At 42.8% G+C, this 19,370-nt stretch overlaps 1 protein-coding gene across 1 annotated transcript in view; it reads right to left on the bottom strand.

Moving 5' to 3' along the window:
* The window catches only part of UMODL1 (uromodulin like 1), a 46,862-nt gene extending 28,490 nt beyond the window's left edge, over positions 1 to 18,372 (bottom strand). Inside the window, exons 1-9 of the mRNA XM_062602551.1 lie at positions 16,578 to 18,372; positions 9,919 to 10,080; positions 9,406 to 9,512; positions 8,481 to 8,673; positions 7,546 to 7,686; positions 6,631 to 6,750; positions 4,670 to 4,924; positions 3,125 to 3,237; positions 956 to 1,175 (exon numbers count right to left, since the gene is read on the bottom strand). Of these exons, the coding sequence (XP_062458535.1) occupies positions 956 to 1,175; positions 3,125 to 3,237; positions 4,670 to 4,924; positions 6,631 to 6,750; positions 7,546 to 7,686; positions 8,481 to 8,673; positions 9,406 to 9,512; positions 9,919 to 10,080; positions 16,578 to 16,755 (1,489 nt within the window). The 5' untranslated portion in view covers positions 16,756 to 18,372. The remainder of the gene's footprint in view (positions 1 to 955; positions 1,176 to 3,124; positions 3,238 to 4,669; positions 4,925 to 6,630; positions 6,751 to 7,545; positions 7,687 to 8,480; positions 8,674 to 9,405; positions 9,513 to 9,918; positions 10,081 to 16,577) is intronic.
* Between the last annotated feature and the right edge of the window lie 998 nt (positions 18,373 to 19,370).

Genomic DNA, 19,370 nt, shown 5'->3' with positions numbered 1-19,370 from the left:
GTGGTGCTACTGGAACCCATCTGGTTTTCTGCAATCAAAGGAACAGTCCAGAACTATCGCCTTTTCCCTCACCACTCTTTCGGGCCCAGGATCAATAATATTTTGGCACACATTAGGATCTTGCAATTCAGTATCCACAACCACTGTGTTATTTGTAGGCTTCAGGTGCAATTTGTCTCGGTTTTTTTTCTGTCCTGTTCTCCTTTACCTCCATAAGCTCTACAACCCCAAAGGGAGTTTTCCCTGAGCACAGTAAATAAGCTTTTAAGGGTTCAATATACTGGGACAGAAGAATAACCCATTTCGTTGGCTTTGGCAACTTTCTGAACTCTGGCTGGCTCTGACAGCTGGAAACCTGAAGCCAGAACTTAGCTCTTTGAAGATAAAAATGGTGATTACCAAAGATCAAACAAAGGCCTCATTTAACATAAATTCCATGCATGTTTCTTTAGTCCTATTCATTGAGAGGACATCTGGGAATTTCTCTGGCTGGATTTCTATAATGAAGATGTTAGATTTCTTAAACCCTGGCCCAAATACAGCCCCACAGCTTTGAAGCACAAAACTCTCTAGAGGCCATGTGTATGTAAAGGCCACAAATATTCCACAGTAATAATATCTGCAGTTCAGTGAGAGAAAGATATGGCAAATTTCCAACTGCTCACAAAGAGGAAAGGGAGGAAAATTAATATGGAAACCAAGAGTTCCACTCCTCCTTAAACACAGTGGAGGGCAGCAGTGCCTGCAGGTACCTGGAGACAGCCAATGCTGCTTCTTCCGACCCCTTCTGAGCTTATGAATAAAAGCCTACAGAGGAGTTCTCACATCATGGTTTTACCTCCAACAAACCATGTACTTTGTCTCTCTACAAAATACTTTTGATGAAGAACGCTGGTGAGACTGTGCCCCATCAAAATACAGACCCTGTTTTCCTGTTAAAAAAATAAGTAATTACCTTCTACTGTAGTGTTCTGCTGATCCACCAAAAGCACTGAGCCATTGCGCAGGTAAGAAAACACCAGGGCAAATGTGGAGGCATCAACTGGAAACTCGGGATCCTGCACAGTGATTCTGAGCCTCGCAATGATGCTTCCAGCTTGCAGGGATTCCACCTGCACTTTCAGCTTCCCGGATTTGTATAAAGCAGAAACATTGGGTGGAAATGAATTTTCAAGCTGAGCAAAGGGAGAGACACATCAGTAATTAGGAACCCAACAGGTATAGCTCCTTTTAAAACTGAGCTATGGTGGTACCATTGTAAAGATCTATATATGCATAACATAGAAAATGTTTTAAAAAGAAAAATTTCAAAGAGTTTCAGAAATCTTACTTCTCAGAGATTACTGAGGCACAGAGAAGTGTGGCTCTCCTTGGTGCACATAGGTACCCTTGGAAACGGTACCCATCTGACCACTGGTCTTACAAACCAAGCTTAATTTTGGCTCAAGGGAGCAGAATATCTTTTGCTCCTGTTTACCAGCATCACAACTGAACTGGTCCACTAAATCTGCATGCAGACTGATGTTAGATGTCTATGTCATGTAAGCTTTTTGTTCCAGGCCTCCTATACATTTGCTTCTGCACTTCCAGACTCTGGTTTGTGCCAGTTGGTGTTAGTGCCAGAGAATGGTTCAGGAAATGTTTCATTTACCAGTAGAGCATAGCTTTAGCTCACGGGGAGTATTTGAAACTCACCAGCCCAAGTCCAACTTGGAGCTGAGTCCAGTGATATAGAAATCTCAGGATGAGAGACAAAAAAAATGGAGGGTGTAACTTCAAGAAAATGTGTTTGATACAGCCCAGCTTCAAGGCAATATCACAATTACATCATGGTTCATTATCAAACCAGTAAGCAGACACATTCGTTGACCAAATGGTGCTACTTTGAACATTAAAGCTGGCATACTGCTGTCAACATCTGAGCTCTGCAGGAGCTTGCAGTTTTATCTTCCATCTTCAGGAGGCATCTCTTTGCTTGAGCCTTTTGCTCCTACATACACCTCAAAGAATGCCTTTGAGGACACAATGCAGAGCCATAAATCAACACAGCTTTGTTCCCATTCAGTCAGAGTTTTCTCTAAAAATTACTCCAACCAAGATGTTTAACTGGTCTAAGCTGACATCAGGGTGGGAAGGCAAGAAAAAGAGAGGAAAGAGGAAGTGAAATGGGAATGTTATGCTCACAAACACCCAAGGAGGCAAAGGCAACAGAGATGGGCAATGCTCCTGTGCCTTCCCTACCCCATTATGACAATTAGGCCTGCATTAGTCTCAGAGAAGATTAAGTTGCAAAAATCCTTCTGCACAACAAAAGTAAACAATCTGAGCTATGGATGGGAAATAAAGCCGTGTCAGGAATGAGCAAATGTCTCTTCTTTGCTGCCTTTGAAATGGTCTTTTTCCTCACGTTTATATTCACAAATGTTTATGAGTCACACTTTGGTTTAGGAATGTCTTGTTTTGAATGGAGATCCCAATTCGTCTTTATGGGCCTTGCTCTTACAGCAAAACTAGAGATTACTGCACATGAAACATCCCCCTTGTTTTGGAAGCTGAGGGCTGGTAATAGACCTCATGACTCAACTTTTGTTTATGGCTGATTGCAGCTGAGCATGGTCAAGTGGCTACATGTGTGCATGAAATGAATGGGGCTGGAGAAGCAAGCTTGATCCAGTCACTTTTCCTAAAAGAAGACAGATCCTTGAGAGCAGTCAGACATTTATTGAGAGGACAGCACTGAAATTAATGCCAGCAATGTCGTTTCAATAATCCATTAAAAAGCCTCAAGTCAAGTTAGTGTGAGTTTATTGCCAAACTATAGATCCAAGGAAAGGGTCCTTTTTGCCTGCATTTTTAATTCCTTTACTCCTCAGTAGGGAAAAATTCTCACTGGTTCTGTCGCTAATAAGGCCAATGGTTTGATCTGTCTAGTCAGCTGAATTTTGATTTAGTTATAAAGAAAGGTCACAGGAAACAGAATGATGATTTTCAAGGGCGTTTCAGCCAGGCATAAAATTCTCTATTACATTAAATAAATTCTAAATTAAAAAAAAAAATCAAAACCAAAACCATGTATATATGTATATTCATGTATGCATAAAGCCCAGAGATATTTTAGCACTACCTCCATAAGCAGCAGTCTTGAAAATTCTTCATATGCTGAGCTGCTGGCATTCTTGAAATCATCAGTGAAGTTGTAGTTGAGAATCCTCATAGTAACACCAAACACCTTGGCTTCTGTAGGACATAATATAAAAATACACAGTGATAAAGCAGAGGATGGAAGGATTCAGTCAAAACTGAGCTACCCAGACCAAAATCTCAGATGATGGAGGGAGAAGGTACGGAGACGGTTGAGAGAGTTTGGTATTAAACTGAGAAAATAAAGCAAATATTCTGCTACAAGCTTCCTATATAATGAGGAGATGCACTTACATTAGGTCTATAAATATATTTAGGTGCCTAGTTAGAACCAAATGAGAACTGGGTATACACATACCCTCATGGACCTGACCCTTCATAACTCTTGCGCTTGAGTTACATCCAGGGATGCATTGCCTCTGAGCTCATCATTGGTCCCCCAGTCACAGTGTTTATTTTTTTTCCTGATCTTGGTATTATGAATATAGTAAATATATTCTTCAACTGAAAATAACAACAAAAATGTGCATGCCACTTCTCTGTCTGGTGAGCCCTGACAGATAACGTACAGAGCTCATGAACCAAAACCAAGAGCCAAGGAACCTATAACCACTTTAACCTGTAAAAACAATCTCAGGCCATTACTCTTTGGACTGATCTTTGGAAAACTTTCATTTTAATAACTACTATTTTTCTCAAGGGCTCCAACTTCATACCCTGAACTCCAGCCCCTGTTCCCGTAACCACCAGACCTCCTACTTTCCCTGTACAAAGGGAGTAATTTCCTTCTGACCCAAACTGGAGTCAGCCCTCATCTGACCAAAGGGGAGGCTTTTATGGATAAATATAAACAGCAGCATTCTCACTGTGGCCAGTATTAAATAGCTCACTGCCTGCTTTTTGAAGAAAATGGGGAGAGGATTATTTCTTTATTTCCATGCAGGCTTAGGAAACTAAGGATAAAGGAAAGGCAAAAGTATGTTTGATCAGCACACTAAGGTCCCAGGTTGCTAGAATCGTGACCTAATTGAACAAAATTATCCAAGTACTCTGCAAGCTTTCTTACACAGCCCTGGTTATTCCCTTCAATCCCCATCACTCACAAACACTCAGCTGAATCTGGCCTTCCTCTGGGCACTCTTGGTAGATCAGCGGACCCCTTGAGAAACCAGATGACTGGATTTCTCACTGGCCACAGCCATCAACCAGGAAAAATGGGGCTGATGGGAGACGGGCAGCAGCAGAATGCAGTGCCAGGCACACACACACAAAAGTATTCTAGCTTAGTTTGATACCTGTAATAGTCTGAGTCAGCTCCAGCACTGCTCTATTAACTAAGGCCAGAGCTCTGCTGCTTGATAGTTGAGGTCACACAAATACTGAGGTAGATGACACAAAAAGTGCTGAAAGAGGTGGGAAGATAGGAAATGCAGTTCGAAGAGGACCAAATGGATCATTGCTGAGCTGCAAGTGAGTGAAGGGGTGAAGGGAGGAGAGAATGCATATATATTATAAAGTTGTTATTTACCTGTTTTAACATTTTGACGAGAGATGCTGGTTTTTCCACAGGTTTCATAGCTGATCTCTACTGAATACATCACACCTGCTTCCAGCTGAGACACATACACTTTCATTTCCTCTGTCTTCAGGTTTTGTACAATCTCTTTGCCCTTGAACACTTGGACTTGGAAAGTATGGTTCAGAGTAGAAGTGACATGCCAGGACACTTCAAAACCACTGCTGTTGACACTGAAGACTCGGTGGTTTCTAACTGTAGAGGGATCTGTTCCAATCCCAGGAAGAGTCATCACAGGAAAAGCAACATTTAATCTTTAAAGTATTGTGGTATTGTAAATCCACTGTAGACAAGCTCTTCGGCAATCAATAGGGGAAACTCCTCTTTATACTACATCAAGACAGAACCTTCTCTCACACTACAAGGTCCCCTCATCTATGAGCCATCCCACTAGAGCGATTAATTTGGTGCTTACATTTTTATTTCCTTTTACTATAAGTATTTGTGCTGGACCTCAAGTAACACTGACAATCAGACAGTGAGTTACAGGTTCAAGCAACAGGGATAAGTTTGGAATAGTGAATCTGCATGCTCTACAAAAATTGACACCTACTATGCTTCTTGTCACTTTAATCATCAAAATGCATGTCTTCAGGCAAAGGTGCCTTGATTTATGCCTGGAGAAAGTCCACAGACCCTATCTTATAGAGGCTGGGGGCAGAGCAGCAGGCAGCGTTTTACCTATTTATGCTACTCTAGTCCAGTGCAATCACTGTTGTGTCAATGGGAAAAGACAGGACCCTTCAGAGATGATTTCCTCCTCGAAGGAGGAGGAGATGGTGTCTAAATTGAGTAGGATTAATTGCCCTCCAGCAGAGCCAGTCTGTATCCACTAACTATAGACAGAGCCCAGACTAGACACTTGTCCTGTAGACAGCTGGGGTCAGGTGAGATTAACGTCATCCCCCATGCTAACCTAGAGACCACAGCATGCTGCTACCACAGCTTTAATTCTTTCATGCTAATGATTAGTCTGAGAAAAAAAGTTTGCTTTCTGAAATTGTTTCAATAGAACACAACTGTTTCCATGACTCTGAGGCAGGTGGCTGCCAACCAGCCCAAAGCCATACTGCCCCAGCACTAGGGGGACTTCAGTTTAACTCCTCTAGCTTCAGCTTGAATCAAAAGTTGTGGTTGAAATCAAGAATATCCAGCCTTTCTCTCTGAATTAGGCAAATAACTACTTTGAGCTATTTCCTCCAACAGGAAGAACAGGGTGTTGTAAACAAAGTTTGTGATAACTCTTGCCTGAAAGGGCTGAAGTCACCCATATAAAGACAAATCTACTGGGGTTTGTTCCCATCACAGTCCCTTAGACAGCTGTAGTGTATAGCAGGGAGGGTATTCACAAAGGCTAATTCCACAGCTGTAGCCAACCTCCCTGACTGATGTCCCCCACCAACATCTTCATGGACTCAAAAGCGAGAAGTGCCCTCATCTTGGTGGCTGTGGTCAGAGGGAGCTCCTGCGATTGGTAGCAGATCCTCCCATACCTTGTTCCAGGACAAGCCTGGGACATGCAGTGACCTGTGTTCCAGGTGAGTGAGTGGTGCTGGCCTCACACAGCCCTCACTGGCAGGCTGCTTGTGCTGTAGGATTATCTATCACAAGTGCTGTGGTGGGACACGCATTTGAATGGCTCACCAGGCCACTTCCAGAAGGCCAATTCCCTTCAGTAGCCATGGGAATAACAGTAGAGCTTCTCCAGTGGTCAATTCACAACATCACAGCCCTTGAGCTGAATGTCCCACTGGGGAAGCCTCTCTCCATTTCCATCAGTGGAGATCCACTCCAAAATTATTACCAGCTTCTGTGAACACCCCTCTGTAACTCAACCAGCCCCAGGAATAAAGGATCAAACAGTGGCTGAATCAAAAGCAAGACAATATTCATGCAAATTCAAGGTTACTTACAGCACCCAGCATCTGTAGGTTGGTTAGTTATGGACAACAGACTTGAATTGCTTACAGGCAGGGAGCTATTGCTCATGTTAACAGGACTCAGTGCTGAACTTGGAGTAGATGCTGCTATGCCTAGAAGGAAAATAGTATCATCAAAGAATTAAAGTATTCCTAACAAAGCAAATCCAAAGGAATACTATTCATGTTTTCTGCAGCTGAAAAGCAGCAATAGATAAAATAGAAATAGAAATTAAAATAAACATATTATCATATCACGAAAGTATAAAGTAATACATTATCTTCTTTTTTGAGATTAAAGGATTGTAAAATTGTTTTCTAACTAAGGCAATGGATCTGCAAGCACTTATTTATCTCATGAACTTAAAGCCTATTAGCAGGCCCATTGATGCCTGTGGGACCTAAGTATATGCCTCTATATTTTGCACTCCATATTTTGGTACTGCAAAGTATTATTTCATCCATTGCCAAAGTCTGTCTGCTCCAACAGAGGATTCAGTGACCATACAGCAGCTCAAGGTGCGATTATACAACCTTTGTGCCCTGGCTGCAGTCATACAGCCAAAATGAGAAGGAGGCTTTGTGGACAAATGGTGCCATTAATCGGATTTTCCCAGGAAGCTGGGGAGGTGCACTGACAACAGGGTCTGAAGCTAAAGGTTTTGGCAGGTGAGTGAGGACAGCTGAAGGTAGGATAAGAGAAACAACAAAGAACCCTGAAATAAATACACTGCAATTCAATCAGAGAGAGCTAACAGCTGGCAGGTGTGGCATCTTCTCCCAACAGAAGGAGAAAGGGCACTGGGTGCTCCAGAAATCTTTGCCTTGCAGGTGATGCCTGGCATAGGCCCCAAGAAGTCCTGCAGAAACAGTCTCAGTATTTCTCAAGGTGAGATCTACATTTCCTACCTTCCTTTCTTCTGCTCAGCTGGTGAGGAATGACATCTGCATGCCCATGCTGAGGGTCACAGCTGTAATAACCCTCCAGATTTACACAGGTGTTCTTCTCAGGACAAGCATTGAATCCCACATAGGAACATTCGTTGACATCTATGAAGAGGAATACACCTTGCACAGATGTTGATAGCAGCATCAAGACTGATCTGCAGTATGTGTACACTAGGCTCTGGATATGATAAATTCAGTGTAAATCTGCAGTAACTCTGCAAAAGCAATTCTGGATGTATATGGGAGCAACGAAATTAGAATGCTGCCCTTCCCTGAAAGAGTGATTTCTCTGAAAGTTGGGCTGAGTTTTCCAAAATAAGCACAGAACAAGAAGTGATGACAGTGGTGCTTATTGATGTATTTCAGGAGTGAAAATGTCCAATAACTACATAATAATAAGGAGATTAAAATAATTTAAACTGAATGTATTTAAATTATTTACCTAACATTTAAGAAGTAGGTAATAATATGCTATAGTAATTAACACACTATGAGTACAACTTGTTCCATGCAAGCTACTGGAAGTAACACATCTCTAAAAATAGAGTATATCTGCTTCCCAGGAAAACACTTTTTTTAAAAGCTTGTTTAATATAACTAATGACTGTGCTACAAATATGGGCCTCCTTGCTTTTTCATCTGAAGACGCTATTAGGAGAAAATAAATTTAATTGAGGAATCAGGAATATTTCCCTCCAAATATTCTCTCCAAAGTAATTATTAACTACAAGCTTCTCCTTCCTACAATGGAAAGGTTAGGGACATATTTACAAAGTTTACAAGGTCTGCTGTGCTATTTTTGAAAGTAAATGGACAGTCATATAGATGAAACCCCCAGTGAAGAGGGATGAAACCCCTACAAAATTTCCCCCCATCACAGGATTATAACAAATAACCTTGCACTTCGGTATCAATCACTTCATATATACGCTTCACGATGTCCTTCAAGGAAGAAGAAACTTGCATGAGCGGAGCTGGCTGATGCAGTCCAATGAGAACCTGGGAGGCCACTGTCCCAGCATATACTTCTGCATGGTTACTCTGGATATGGTGTACGGAGGCATTCAAGGGATCTAATGCACCAGTAATCTGGAAAACAAGAGCACAAACACTTCAGTACCTCACACCTCTGCTAGGGCTCTATTTTTATTTGATTGCCTCAAACTGTTCCTATCTCTCATGCCGGGGATAGGAAAAGACATGCTCTCATGGCTGCTGCTAATCCGTGCACATGAGCCTGGCTGTACAGCAAAAGCAGCACACTGTCATCTCCCTCAGCCTTGCTTCTGTGGCAAGAATGACAACAAAGTGCCCCTGACCCAGACGCAGTCCCCCTGGACTTCCTCAGCAAAACTTCTGGCACTGCTGAGTCCACCTGCCCTGTAGGTCCCAGTGCCATAGGTCAGGTTTGTCTCTTGAAAGGGTTAAATCACAACTCCTTTGATCTAATCGTGCTTTGCAGATTTGCAGACATCCGGAGCTGGGTGGTTGTAGACCAAAAACTCAGCTGAGACAGAGGTGGAGCAAGCATCACTCAGGCAGGAAAAAACCCTATATTCTATGATGTCTTTAAATCGCCCTCAGAAGAGACCTGGAAAATTTCCTAAATAAGCTGATAAATCAATGTCATTTGAGCTACTTGAGGATTCAGCTGACATTCAGTAATTAGGAACAAATTAGGGCAAAATATCCCTGATCTTGCAGAACAAAGCAGGAGCAACTAGCTAGCAAGGTTACGACTATGAAGCAAGTGGTGGTTACTGAGTAACAGAAACGTGGACAAAACAAGCAACACAGGGGGGCGTTTACGTTTGTACATACCATGGAGTGCAAAAGGCGTGAATGATTCAAAAGATGGGAATCCACTCTGATTAATTCATCAAAATCCATTTTCACAAGCACTGTCACGTTGTACCAGAATGTACTTCCTGAAGCATACAAATGAAAACAGCCAAGTCATCTATGGTCTGATGTTATAGAAAGAGACAGAGCTATAGGAAGGGTCTAGGAAACCAAAGCAAGCTTTAATTTGGCAAATATGAAGGCCCACGCACAGCCATCATCTACAGCCTTGTTTGCCATATGCTGCAGGCAGCCGTGCCAATGAAGGAGAAGAAGGCAGAGAAGGTCCACTGGACCCTCAGCATCCACACAGCATTCAGCACTCCTAGGTGCAAGTACTGAAGCTGAATGTCCTGGAATTGATCCAAAGCAGATTCCCATATTTGTTTTATGAAAAGCTATGGTAACAGTTTTTCTGCCCACTCCCACCCTCAGAAGGAAAAATTATGCATATTTCTCTTAGGAGCAGTCTTGAATTTATCAGTAACATACCCTCTGGCACTGGATCCACGCAGCCTGCTCCTATGGAAGAGTTGCAGCATTTTTTAAGCCCTGGACATTCAGTATCAAAAGTGCAAGGATAATCCAATGTTTCCATATTCTCCTTTGGACAAGCACCAGGTCTTGAGGCAAATACACTGGATCTATTGAGTGCTAAGTAACAAAAACATTTATGAGAACAAAAATACAGAAGAATGTTTCCATAAAACTGTGCAATTGAATTTATATCAAACACCTCCTCCTCATTTTAGAAGTGCGTCTGTTCTGAGGTTTTCATGGGGAGAGAATAGCAGCCTAAATTACCATTACTTCACTTCAAGAGTGTGAATGTTCTCAGTTTTTTCTCTTGTTCATGAAACTTCTGTTACTAAATTTTAAATTTATAATTTTCCATTGATAATTATGGATAAATGGGGGGGAGAGAGCAAGAGAGTGTTTCTAAATGTGGTCGCACTAGAAGCACTGCAAAACAGAAAAGGCGTCTGATGTCAGCTATGACTAATCCAAATAATATATAATGAGCAAAGGAAACAGGTAACATCTGAGCTAGAAATCAGTAGTTTTCAGTTAGTATTTTGTTGCAACAAAGTTAACCATTAGTTGTAGTAATTGAAAATGAGAGTGGAGACACAGCGCTGTTCTCAGGTACACTTAACAGGGTTACACAGAGGGACAGAGCAGAACTGAGCCTGTGGTCCACAGGCTGACAGCACTTGCTCTGTATCAGCCAACTACCTTGGGAGGTCAATAGCCCACGCTGGACAGCCCTGTGGAGAGGGCAGCTAAGGGAGAAAGTTGCTGATTCCCAAGCCGAGGGCAGACAGTGATCCTGGTTCAATGGCAGCACATACTCTTCTCCACAGGAAAAGAGAAAATATTTCTAAGTTCTACAAACATTGCTTTCACTCATGCTTTTAAACGTAGCTCCAAGGAATGCTCAGCTCTGGTCTTTCCAATCCACCTTAAAGATTTCTCTTTTCTGTTCATTTTGAACCTACAGTTTTTTGGTCTTCCCCATGACCAACTCTGCTTCCAAAAATCATTTTGAGTCAGAGGCCTAGGTTTGCAGTGGGAGGATGGGGTGAAATTCAAACCCATGCAACCTTACTTAAGTTACTTCTGGGTCCAGCAAGTCCCAACAGCCCTATTCTCCTTCCCAGCATGGACCAGAAACCTTTGCTCTGGGGCTGGCGCTATGGGCTGTTCCCCCAAACAGGCTCTGCTGCTAGAAAGCCTTTTTCTGATTTCTAGTCTAAAGCCACAATAAGGTGTGATGCAGCCTCAGTTGATGTCAGATGAGTCTCCCACACATTCCCAGCCTCACGCAATTGCTGCATCCCAGCTGCGCGCCAGGAGGCTAAGCAGCCTCTCGCACTGGGAGCTTGCACAGACACGAGCAACAAGAGATTTCTGTGCATTAGTACATCATCAGAGCTCCTTAATATCCAAACCAGGTAGATCTTGGTAAGCTGGACAGAAACATGTAAATTCCTCTGGCTCTGAGATTCAGGTGCAGCTCAAGCAGTTTTGACGTTCAAAGCAGCTTTTTTCCACCTAGGTCTTTTTTTTTTGGCATGTTTAACTGCAACGTAAAAGGTTTAATGAGTCACATGCAATCTCAGAAAACACTATTGAATCCTGGCCGAGTGCCACACCAGCCATTTATCTAAATTCAAAAGGTCATCATTTTCGCATCAGCGGAAACAGATGGATTCACATCACATTTCTGCCTAATTGTGCCAGGTGCACTTTGAAATTCAATTTGTGCTCTCCACTTCAATCACATTTGGGACAATCACCTACAAAGCAACACCGCCAGCACTGAAGAGCAAGCCAGCCAGCTCCTGTCAGCTGGATAAAGTACAGGCTTTTCTCCTCCTTTATTTGCATAAATGTACAGAAGCAGAAATGTAGCACCCAGTGCTTAGCAATGAAAGGTCAGTTACCAGCTTGCATGAAAGCCACGGGGTCTGCTGTGAGCACAGGATGGGAGGATCTCCCAGGAAATAGATGCTGAGGACACCATTATCTTAGCCATTACCCTCTTCTTCTTTCTCCTTCCACCTAGAAGGGACGGGTTTCATCTAGAGGGTGCGGCAGAGGCAAGCACCAACACCCTGCACTCATCTCAGGCGTCAGAAGGTGGAGACAAATCTGTGAGGTGATAGAAAGGGCTCCTGGCAAAGCCTGTTAAAAAGGCAGGCTGGCAGTTTTCATCATATGACCCCGTTTTCAGGGTCTCTGGCCACTGCTAAACTGTACCTGCTCAGATGGATGTTTTCCACCCTGACTGCCTGTCCAGGGTTAATTGGGCTGGAGGGCAGTGTCAGGATGTGCTAGTTCAGCATCTGACAAATATTTAACACTGTCCCCTATGAAAAGCCCTATCATTCACTAGAACATAATCAGGAGGCAATGGCTGAAACTCAGCAAGGACACGGCCTTAGAAGAGCAAACCAATCTGCACATGCTCAGAAGAAATCTAATGAAGTTTAGCCACTGCCACATTCAGAGGGTTCATCCTGCCAGCAGCACCATGCCGTGTGCTCTGCCCAGCTGATGCTCACATCCGCAATCAGTAGAGAGCAGGCAGGGACCTGTGGTGACCAGATGCGACTCAAGGGATTAATGCAGCCATGAAAGGCACAAGGTGGGTAACTGAATGAAGCAGATAACTTGCAAGGAAAGACTACTAAAAAGGCTGGGGCTTTTTGCTGTGTAGATGGGAAGGATGAAGGGGATATGATCAAGGTTTACAGAATACCAAAGGCAGGGAAGAAGGTGAAAGCAGAGCCAGTATTCACCATAGCCCACAGTAATAAAACGGGTGAAAACACACACTTCTTTACCCAAATGGGAGTAAACTTCTGAAATTTGTCGGCACAGGGCATGTGGAGGCAGACAGCTTCAGTGGTCCCAAAAAAGGACACGACAATTCCTGGGCAGGAGGCCCATAAGCAAGCAGACCCCATAGGCAGGGACACCTGTAATCCCATTTCTGCAGCTGCTGAGGGACACAAGGTACCCAAAGTGCAGGGCAGGCAGGGACACCTGGTTCCGGGTGAATTCTGGCACCTTCCTACCCCAGGTTGGTGCTGCAGTGCTGGTCTCATGCCCCTGGTGACACCACTGCCCAAGCAGGGGGGACAGCTGTGCCACAGTTCCACATTGCTCTGGTGAGACTTAGCATGAGATCATCTGCATGCCGGCTCTGAAAGGTCCCAGCCCCTCTGAGGCACCTGTGTACCAAAAAATGAATGGGTTGAAGTTACTCACACAAAGCAGCATACTCTACTTCAAGAATGGCCTTAACACTGCAAATCAAGTACCCTCAAGTTAACGAACTCCAGGATTGCACTTGTCTGGGCCTTCTGATTTCATGGTATTTTTATATATATGTGTTTAAAAGACAGCCTTCATTACATGCTGATGCGCTCTTTTACTCCATAGCTGGAGATCAAGCAGGGTTGTATGGCAGATAAAGAAGCTCTCTGGTTTCATCTTATGCATTAAGGTGGAAGGTGGCAGCAAACCAGTCACCAGAAGTAACTGTACCATCAATTCAAGTAGCTGGAAACTAGCCTGGAGAACTGGGCACTGTCTCTACCTAATAAAAAGTCCTGCAAAATGCTGGGAAAATTTTGTACAACAAACTCATAACAACCTTTTAGAGCCATGGGCTTCACAGGTCCAGGAACCTGACCTGCAGCCCTGGGACCTGCCTAGCAGTTAGACTGCTCATAGTCACCATGGAAGGACATGAGGCTCTGCGCTACAAGCACACAAGTTGTTGAAGGCAGCACGAAGCACTCTGAATATCAAAATCAAAATAAATGGAAGAAAAAAATTAAAACCCTACCGTAAGTGTCTGGAAGTGGGCACACAAAATTATTCAGTCTCAGTTTCTCTGCGGGTAGTTGCCCAGCTGTGAAAGACAGAGAACCTCCCTCCCTTCCCACAGGCTTTGTGAAGACAAATTGGTGTATGTGAATCACCCCAGGGTTCACCTTAAGATGTGATAAATATTTTTCTGTTCAGACAGAAGCTCAGCAGAGCCCTGCCCCATGCACTGAATGAGGAGGCGAGGACAACACACTGCTGGCGAGCTCCTTAGAGGCTCCATCATCCCTGATCACCTCAGGGAAATGTGGTACTCAGAGCAACGCAGTGCCAGATCAGGTAATTAAAAGAGTTAATGTGCCCTGCATGCATAGGCACAAGGAGAGTAAAGTAACAAAGGTTGTTAAAGTAATAAAGACAAGGTTGTCTTATTTAATTCTACCTTTAAAATTAATTCTAGCACTTCCTAACTTTTAGATATTTAATTTCTTTTCCATTTTTATTTTTAAAAAGTTAAAGTAATTTGTGTGTGCATAACACTATTCTAATGGATTGATAGGTAAGTAGTAAGAACTACCAAAGTAACTGGACTAATGACCTAGACAATTTTTCCCAACAGTAAAGAAATAAGAAAAGAGGGATGTGTCATATCCCAAGCAAGAATAAATGTTTTCTTCTAGGAAGAAAAGGTGGGGAGTGGCCAGGAGCAGGTTGCTGTGAAAGGTCATGCAGACCTTTCCACTCCTAACAGGACAGAGAGCATGCCGGTATGGATAACGTCAAGAGAACATAAGAGTAGTTCAACAGCGTGCTGCACAGTGGTTTCAGCAGTTCCAGTTTCTCTTCTCATCATTTATTTAAGACTGTGTCTAGACAGTGCATTACCATTCACAGAATTTATGACTAATGCCCTGAAAAGCAAAGATACCGGAATAATGTAAACACAGAAATCACAAAGAATCCATACAAATCCTTTTATGGTTTAAAATATTCCCAAATTAACTTTGACAGGAAAAGCAGTCAAGGTGACCACAGTATTTCAGACAAGCCTGCCCAGAGTGCCCAACAACAATATGGCAAGGGCAGAGCAGAAATGCTGCAGCTAAACTTTACAAGAGATGTACAGATTTGTTAATGTTAGATGAAACAAGCTCATCAATCACTCTTAACCCTAAAATATCCATACAGATGCTTTTAAAAGGCATAGAATTATACTGGGAAAGAATACTTAAAGTGTTGTCAGGATGTCTTTTCTTCCTATCCAAGAAGATGGTCTTGATTTTCAGAGGTTCTGAAACACCTTGAAAATAATGAACACTCACAGAGTTTCATGTGAAAATAGAGACAACCATAACTAGCTATTGACACTTCAGCATTTAGCCAACACATTTATTTGGCAGGATGCAGTACACTAAAAATGATGTGTATCTAATTATGCTTTCATTTCTCATCTCTAGAAAATCATTTTAAGAAGAAGCAAAATACAATGACCACTTCTGTCTTCCCATCTTTCTGTTATAAGCATTTTCCTGTGAGACACAATATTCTACAGTAACTGTTGAGAAACGCCTGGCAAAAATTCTTTGGAGATTCATTTTCCAATGCTCTGAAACAACTTAAAAGTAGGATGAAAACATTGTTCTGGACAGATCCCATGACAAGACATATGGCTCATACCCTCTCATGTCACGTTATATGATCTGATGCAGGAGTGGGTTAGGGGACATTCCCATAGATCTGAGTCACAAAAGTCTTATGACTCAAAGCAAGGGCCAGGGCTGCAATAGAACCTTTCCTTTTCAATCTCTTGTTACAGTGATGTGACTATGTGTCCCAGAGCCACAACTTGAAAAGGAGAAATGGAGAAAATGCAATGTCATACCAAAAATAGGAGACAAAATGATGTCCTGCAGAACTTTTTGGGACGCTGGAACAGTTCAGTCCTGGCCTAGCTAACCCAAGATGCCTGTTCAGCTTAAAAGCATGTGGTTTTATCTATTAAAAAAGAAAAAGTTCCTTTTTCCCAAGGAATTCCTTCCATCTACATCTCAAGTTCTGCTAAAACTGGTAATTTCTTATTGACAGCTGGTATCCCTGATGTGGGAAGGAGAAAAATCTTCCATCTTGAGTTGAGTCAAAGATGATTAAGTCTTCCTGAGTAGAACCTTGTTAAAACTCAGAAGTCAATTACAGCAGATCCACAAAAACTTTCATCAGTTTCCAGACCTCCAACATAGCCCTTGGTAACCAAGGAAGCCCTGAGAAAATGGCCCTTAATGTAGTTTTGATTGGAAAGCGGTTGGTAGTAACTAGCCATGAGGCCACAGGTTGTTTTAAATTAACATCAAATTGGGTTTGCATCCTGAGAACTGACCCTGCTCCAAAACAAAGGAGATGTTAGCCTAAGTGCATCCTGAATTACTTTTGAGAGGAAAGCTCCAACTGTAAATGCAAGTGTGCTCAGAGCAGATGCAGCACCAAGCAAGGCTACATGAGTTACTGCAATTTGCCACAGATATTGGCACAAACCAGGACAAGTAATGAGCCCCTGCAGGGGTAGCAAGTAGGTGTCTTCTTCATGCTTACCTGGAACTTTAGTGAATTTGTGGCTAGGGATGGCAAAGAGCAAGAATTAGGAGCATTAGTCTTTCATGTCTACTCCTTACCACAACGGACTAAATTTTCTGTAGAATTTTGCAGAAACAATCATTTCAGTGAACAGGAACCTACTGCCTTTACATGTCTCCGTTCAAGTGAATCCTCTTCCATAAGAAGCATTTATTTCAACTCTTAATCTGACTAAAGCTTACCTAAGGAGCAGTAGAGTCCAACTTGTTCATACCCTTCACAGCAATCTGTAAGAGTGACGGTTTCAGGGACTTCAACAGCATGATACTGCATTTTATAGTACATCCTGGGACACACCATCCATGGTATCCATCCTCCACAGGAAGTGCTTTTCTCATAGGACTTTTGGTAGGCAACCATTTTAACCACATTTCTGGTCAGACTGTAGTTGCACAGATGGTACCCAAGCAAAGAGAGGCCTTTTTCTAGGGAGTTAAAAAAAAAACACAGGAAAGAAAGGGGTCAGCACTAACTTGTTACCCCAGCGTACAAGTTCCCTGCAGTGTCTAGTTAAAAATACTGTTATGAGAAAGCAGTGACAGAACCTACATAGGTAAATGATTTCCAGTAAGGCTGATGTTAGGAAGAAGATCACTTCAGAAAATGGACAGAAGAAAGAATTAGCAGTGACTGCTTGTCATAGGCATCACTTCAGTCATAAAAAGATGCAGATTGGCATAAAATTCAAAGATCTCTCAGTGTTTTCAGGTGCAAGGCAGAAAAAGAGCAATTTAACTCAAGTACAAAGGAAATTAATGTATATTAATAAAAATTATGCCTAGAGCAGAATAGGCATTTTTAGGGCAGAGTCATCCAAGTACTTTAGATATCCACTCCAGGCTCATGCTGCCAAAATATTCATCTTTCTCAACCAACTATAAAAGGAACAAAGGGCAAGGAACTCATGGGCAGATGAGTCACAGTAGGTGTCTGGAATAAGACATCCTTCAGATACTGTCCTGCTAGGCTAAAACTGGGTACATACATCACTGTAAAGGACTTCCAGGTATCTGACACGAAAGGTATTCCCAAAGCCCCTGTGTTGCCTATCTGCATTTGTAGCAGACCATATCACACCAGGCCCTTTAAGAGCTGCAGTGGTTCATTGACTTCAGTATAAATGAAGTCATTGATAAGTTCATTAACCACATAATTTCATGCAGGTCTGGGAATGGGACTCAGTTTCTGAAGTTCTGAAACCAGTCATGATAAGGAGTGAAATTGTTACACAGAATCATTGAATGGTTTGGGTTGGAAAGGACCTTAAGATCATCTAGTTCCAATCCCCCTGCCATGGGCAGTGATGCCTCACCCTAGACAATGTTGCCTAAGGCATGCTTTACTTAAAACTGAAATACTTGAACAGGAGCAGGAATAAAAAAGAACACAACACAAAGAAACCAAACTACAACAACAGAAACAAAATCAGATGGAATTTAAAAAGTAGAAGTAAGCAACCAACAATCACGTCACAAACATCAGGCTGTCTCTTAATGAGATGCTATAGAAGCCAGAGGGACTGAGTCACGCTGTGTCCCATTTGGGAAATAAATGGGATAGAACTAAAATGCCTCTATCATCCTTTAGACAAAGCAAAAGAAACTTTAATAAGGATAAATATGAATTGGCTGCAGAGATTCAAGTATGGCAGGACTGATACTTCTGAGGCCAGTCAACAGACAGACTGAAGCTAACATAGTATATGCAAGAGGCATACAGTTGAAGTATTTACATCTTATCTTATTTTTACAACTTATCTCCTGCATGAAAAGTTGAAACATATAAAAACAATTCAAGAAAAAAAAAAAGATCATTGTCAAGTTCTTAGGAATTAATATGCTTTCATCATGTTTAGCTGTCCAGCTAAACAAAAGATTTATGCACAATTTGAGCAGGACTGGTGGAAGTTTTGAACAAATGATCCATTTGTAGTGCAAGGACAGTCCAAAGGTAAGTATAGAACAGATATCATAGACCAAAATACATCCCTCGAGCCAGCTGAACTGAGTCACACAAGTGGTCTTCGCCCCTGATCCTAGACACTGCTTCAATAAGAACAGCCTGAAAGACTTCCCGTGCTCCAGATGTTCAAAAGGCCATGAAGAAAACTGGATTTTCTTGGTGAAATTCCCAAATAGAACACGGGCACCTCCCTGTTGACAAGGGCACTTTGGAATTGCACAAGGGAGGAGAGGGGCTGAGACTAACCACAGCCCACCCCCAGCATGAGTAACTCAAATCTGACCAGACCCAGAGAGAGCATCATGCTCCTGGGAGCCCAGCCCTGCTCTGCCTAACCCATCTGTGCCTTTCTCTGGCAGCAAAAGGCAGAGTTGGATGCTGGGGCTTGCTCCAGAGAGCACGTGTGAGAGCAAGAGACCTCCCAGCAGGCTCCAGGGAGCCCTGTGCTGCTGCTTGCATCAGCTCAGCAGGAAAATATTGAGAATAAGAGCATATTTGGAAATCCCACTCTCTGCTTCTTCCTCCTCCCCAGCCTCAAGCAGGGCTTCTCTGTGTCTGGTCCCTGAAGAGACAGCAGCTGAAAGGTCTTCATTCCCCTAAAAAGCACCAGGGCTGTTCTTTGTCCTTAAGGAGAGAGTAAAGGAGATGGTCGTGAAGGGCAGGAAGAAAGACACCCAGCCTGTCTCAAGCTGAGGGACTGAAACTCACGTCTGACCCAGGAGAGGACCCCAATGGCCAGGTTGGAGGTCTGACCAGGACCATGAAAGCCCGTACTCAGCCACGGCACATAAGTGACTATGCAGGAAGAAACTGAAGTTGAGTGAGCCATTGAAAGTAATGTGTCCTCCCTCCCTGGTTAGCACATCCCTCTGGGAGGGGGGAAAAGAGAACAAAAGTGAGCTCTGCAGCAGGAAGCAGAGATCAAGGACTGCTTTTTATCCAGTGCCACTTTGCATCTGGCAGTGGTGCCTCACAAGAAACAGGTAGCTGTCATTGCAGTTTGTAAAGCATTT

The sequence above is a fragment of the Pezoporus occidentalis genome, unplaced genomic scaffold (genome assembly GCF_034315485.1).
Source record: "Pezoporus occidentalis ecotype Australia unplaced genomic scaffold, CSIRO_AGI_Poc_V1 ctg77, whole genome shotgun sequence".
NCBI lineage: Eukaryota > Metazoa > Chordata > Aves > Psittaciformes > Psittacidae > Pezoporus > Pezoporus occidentalis.
This window is presented reverse-complemented; position numbering and strand designations above follow the sequence as displayed.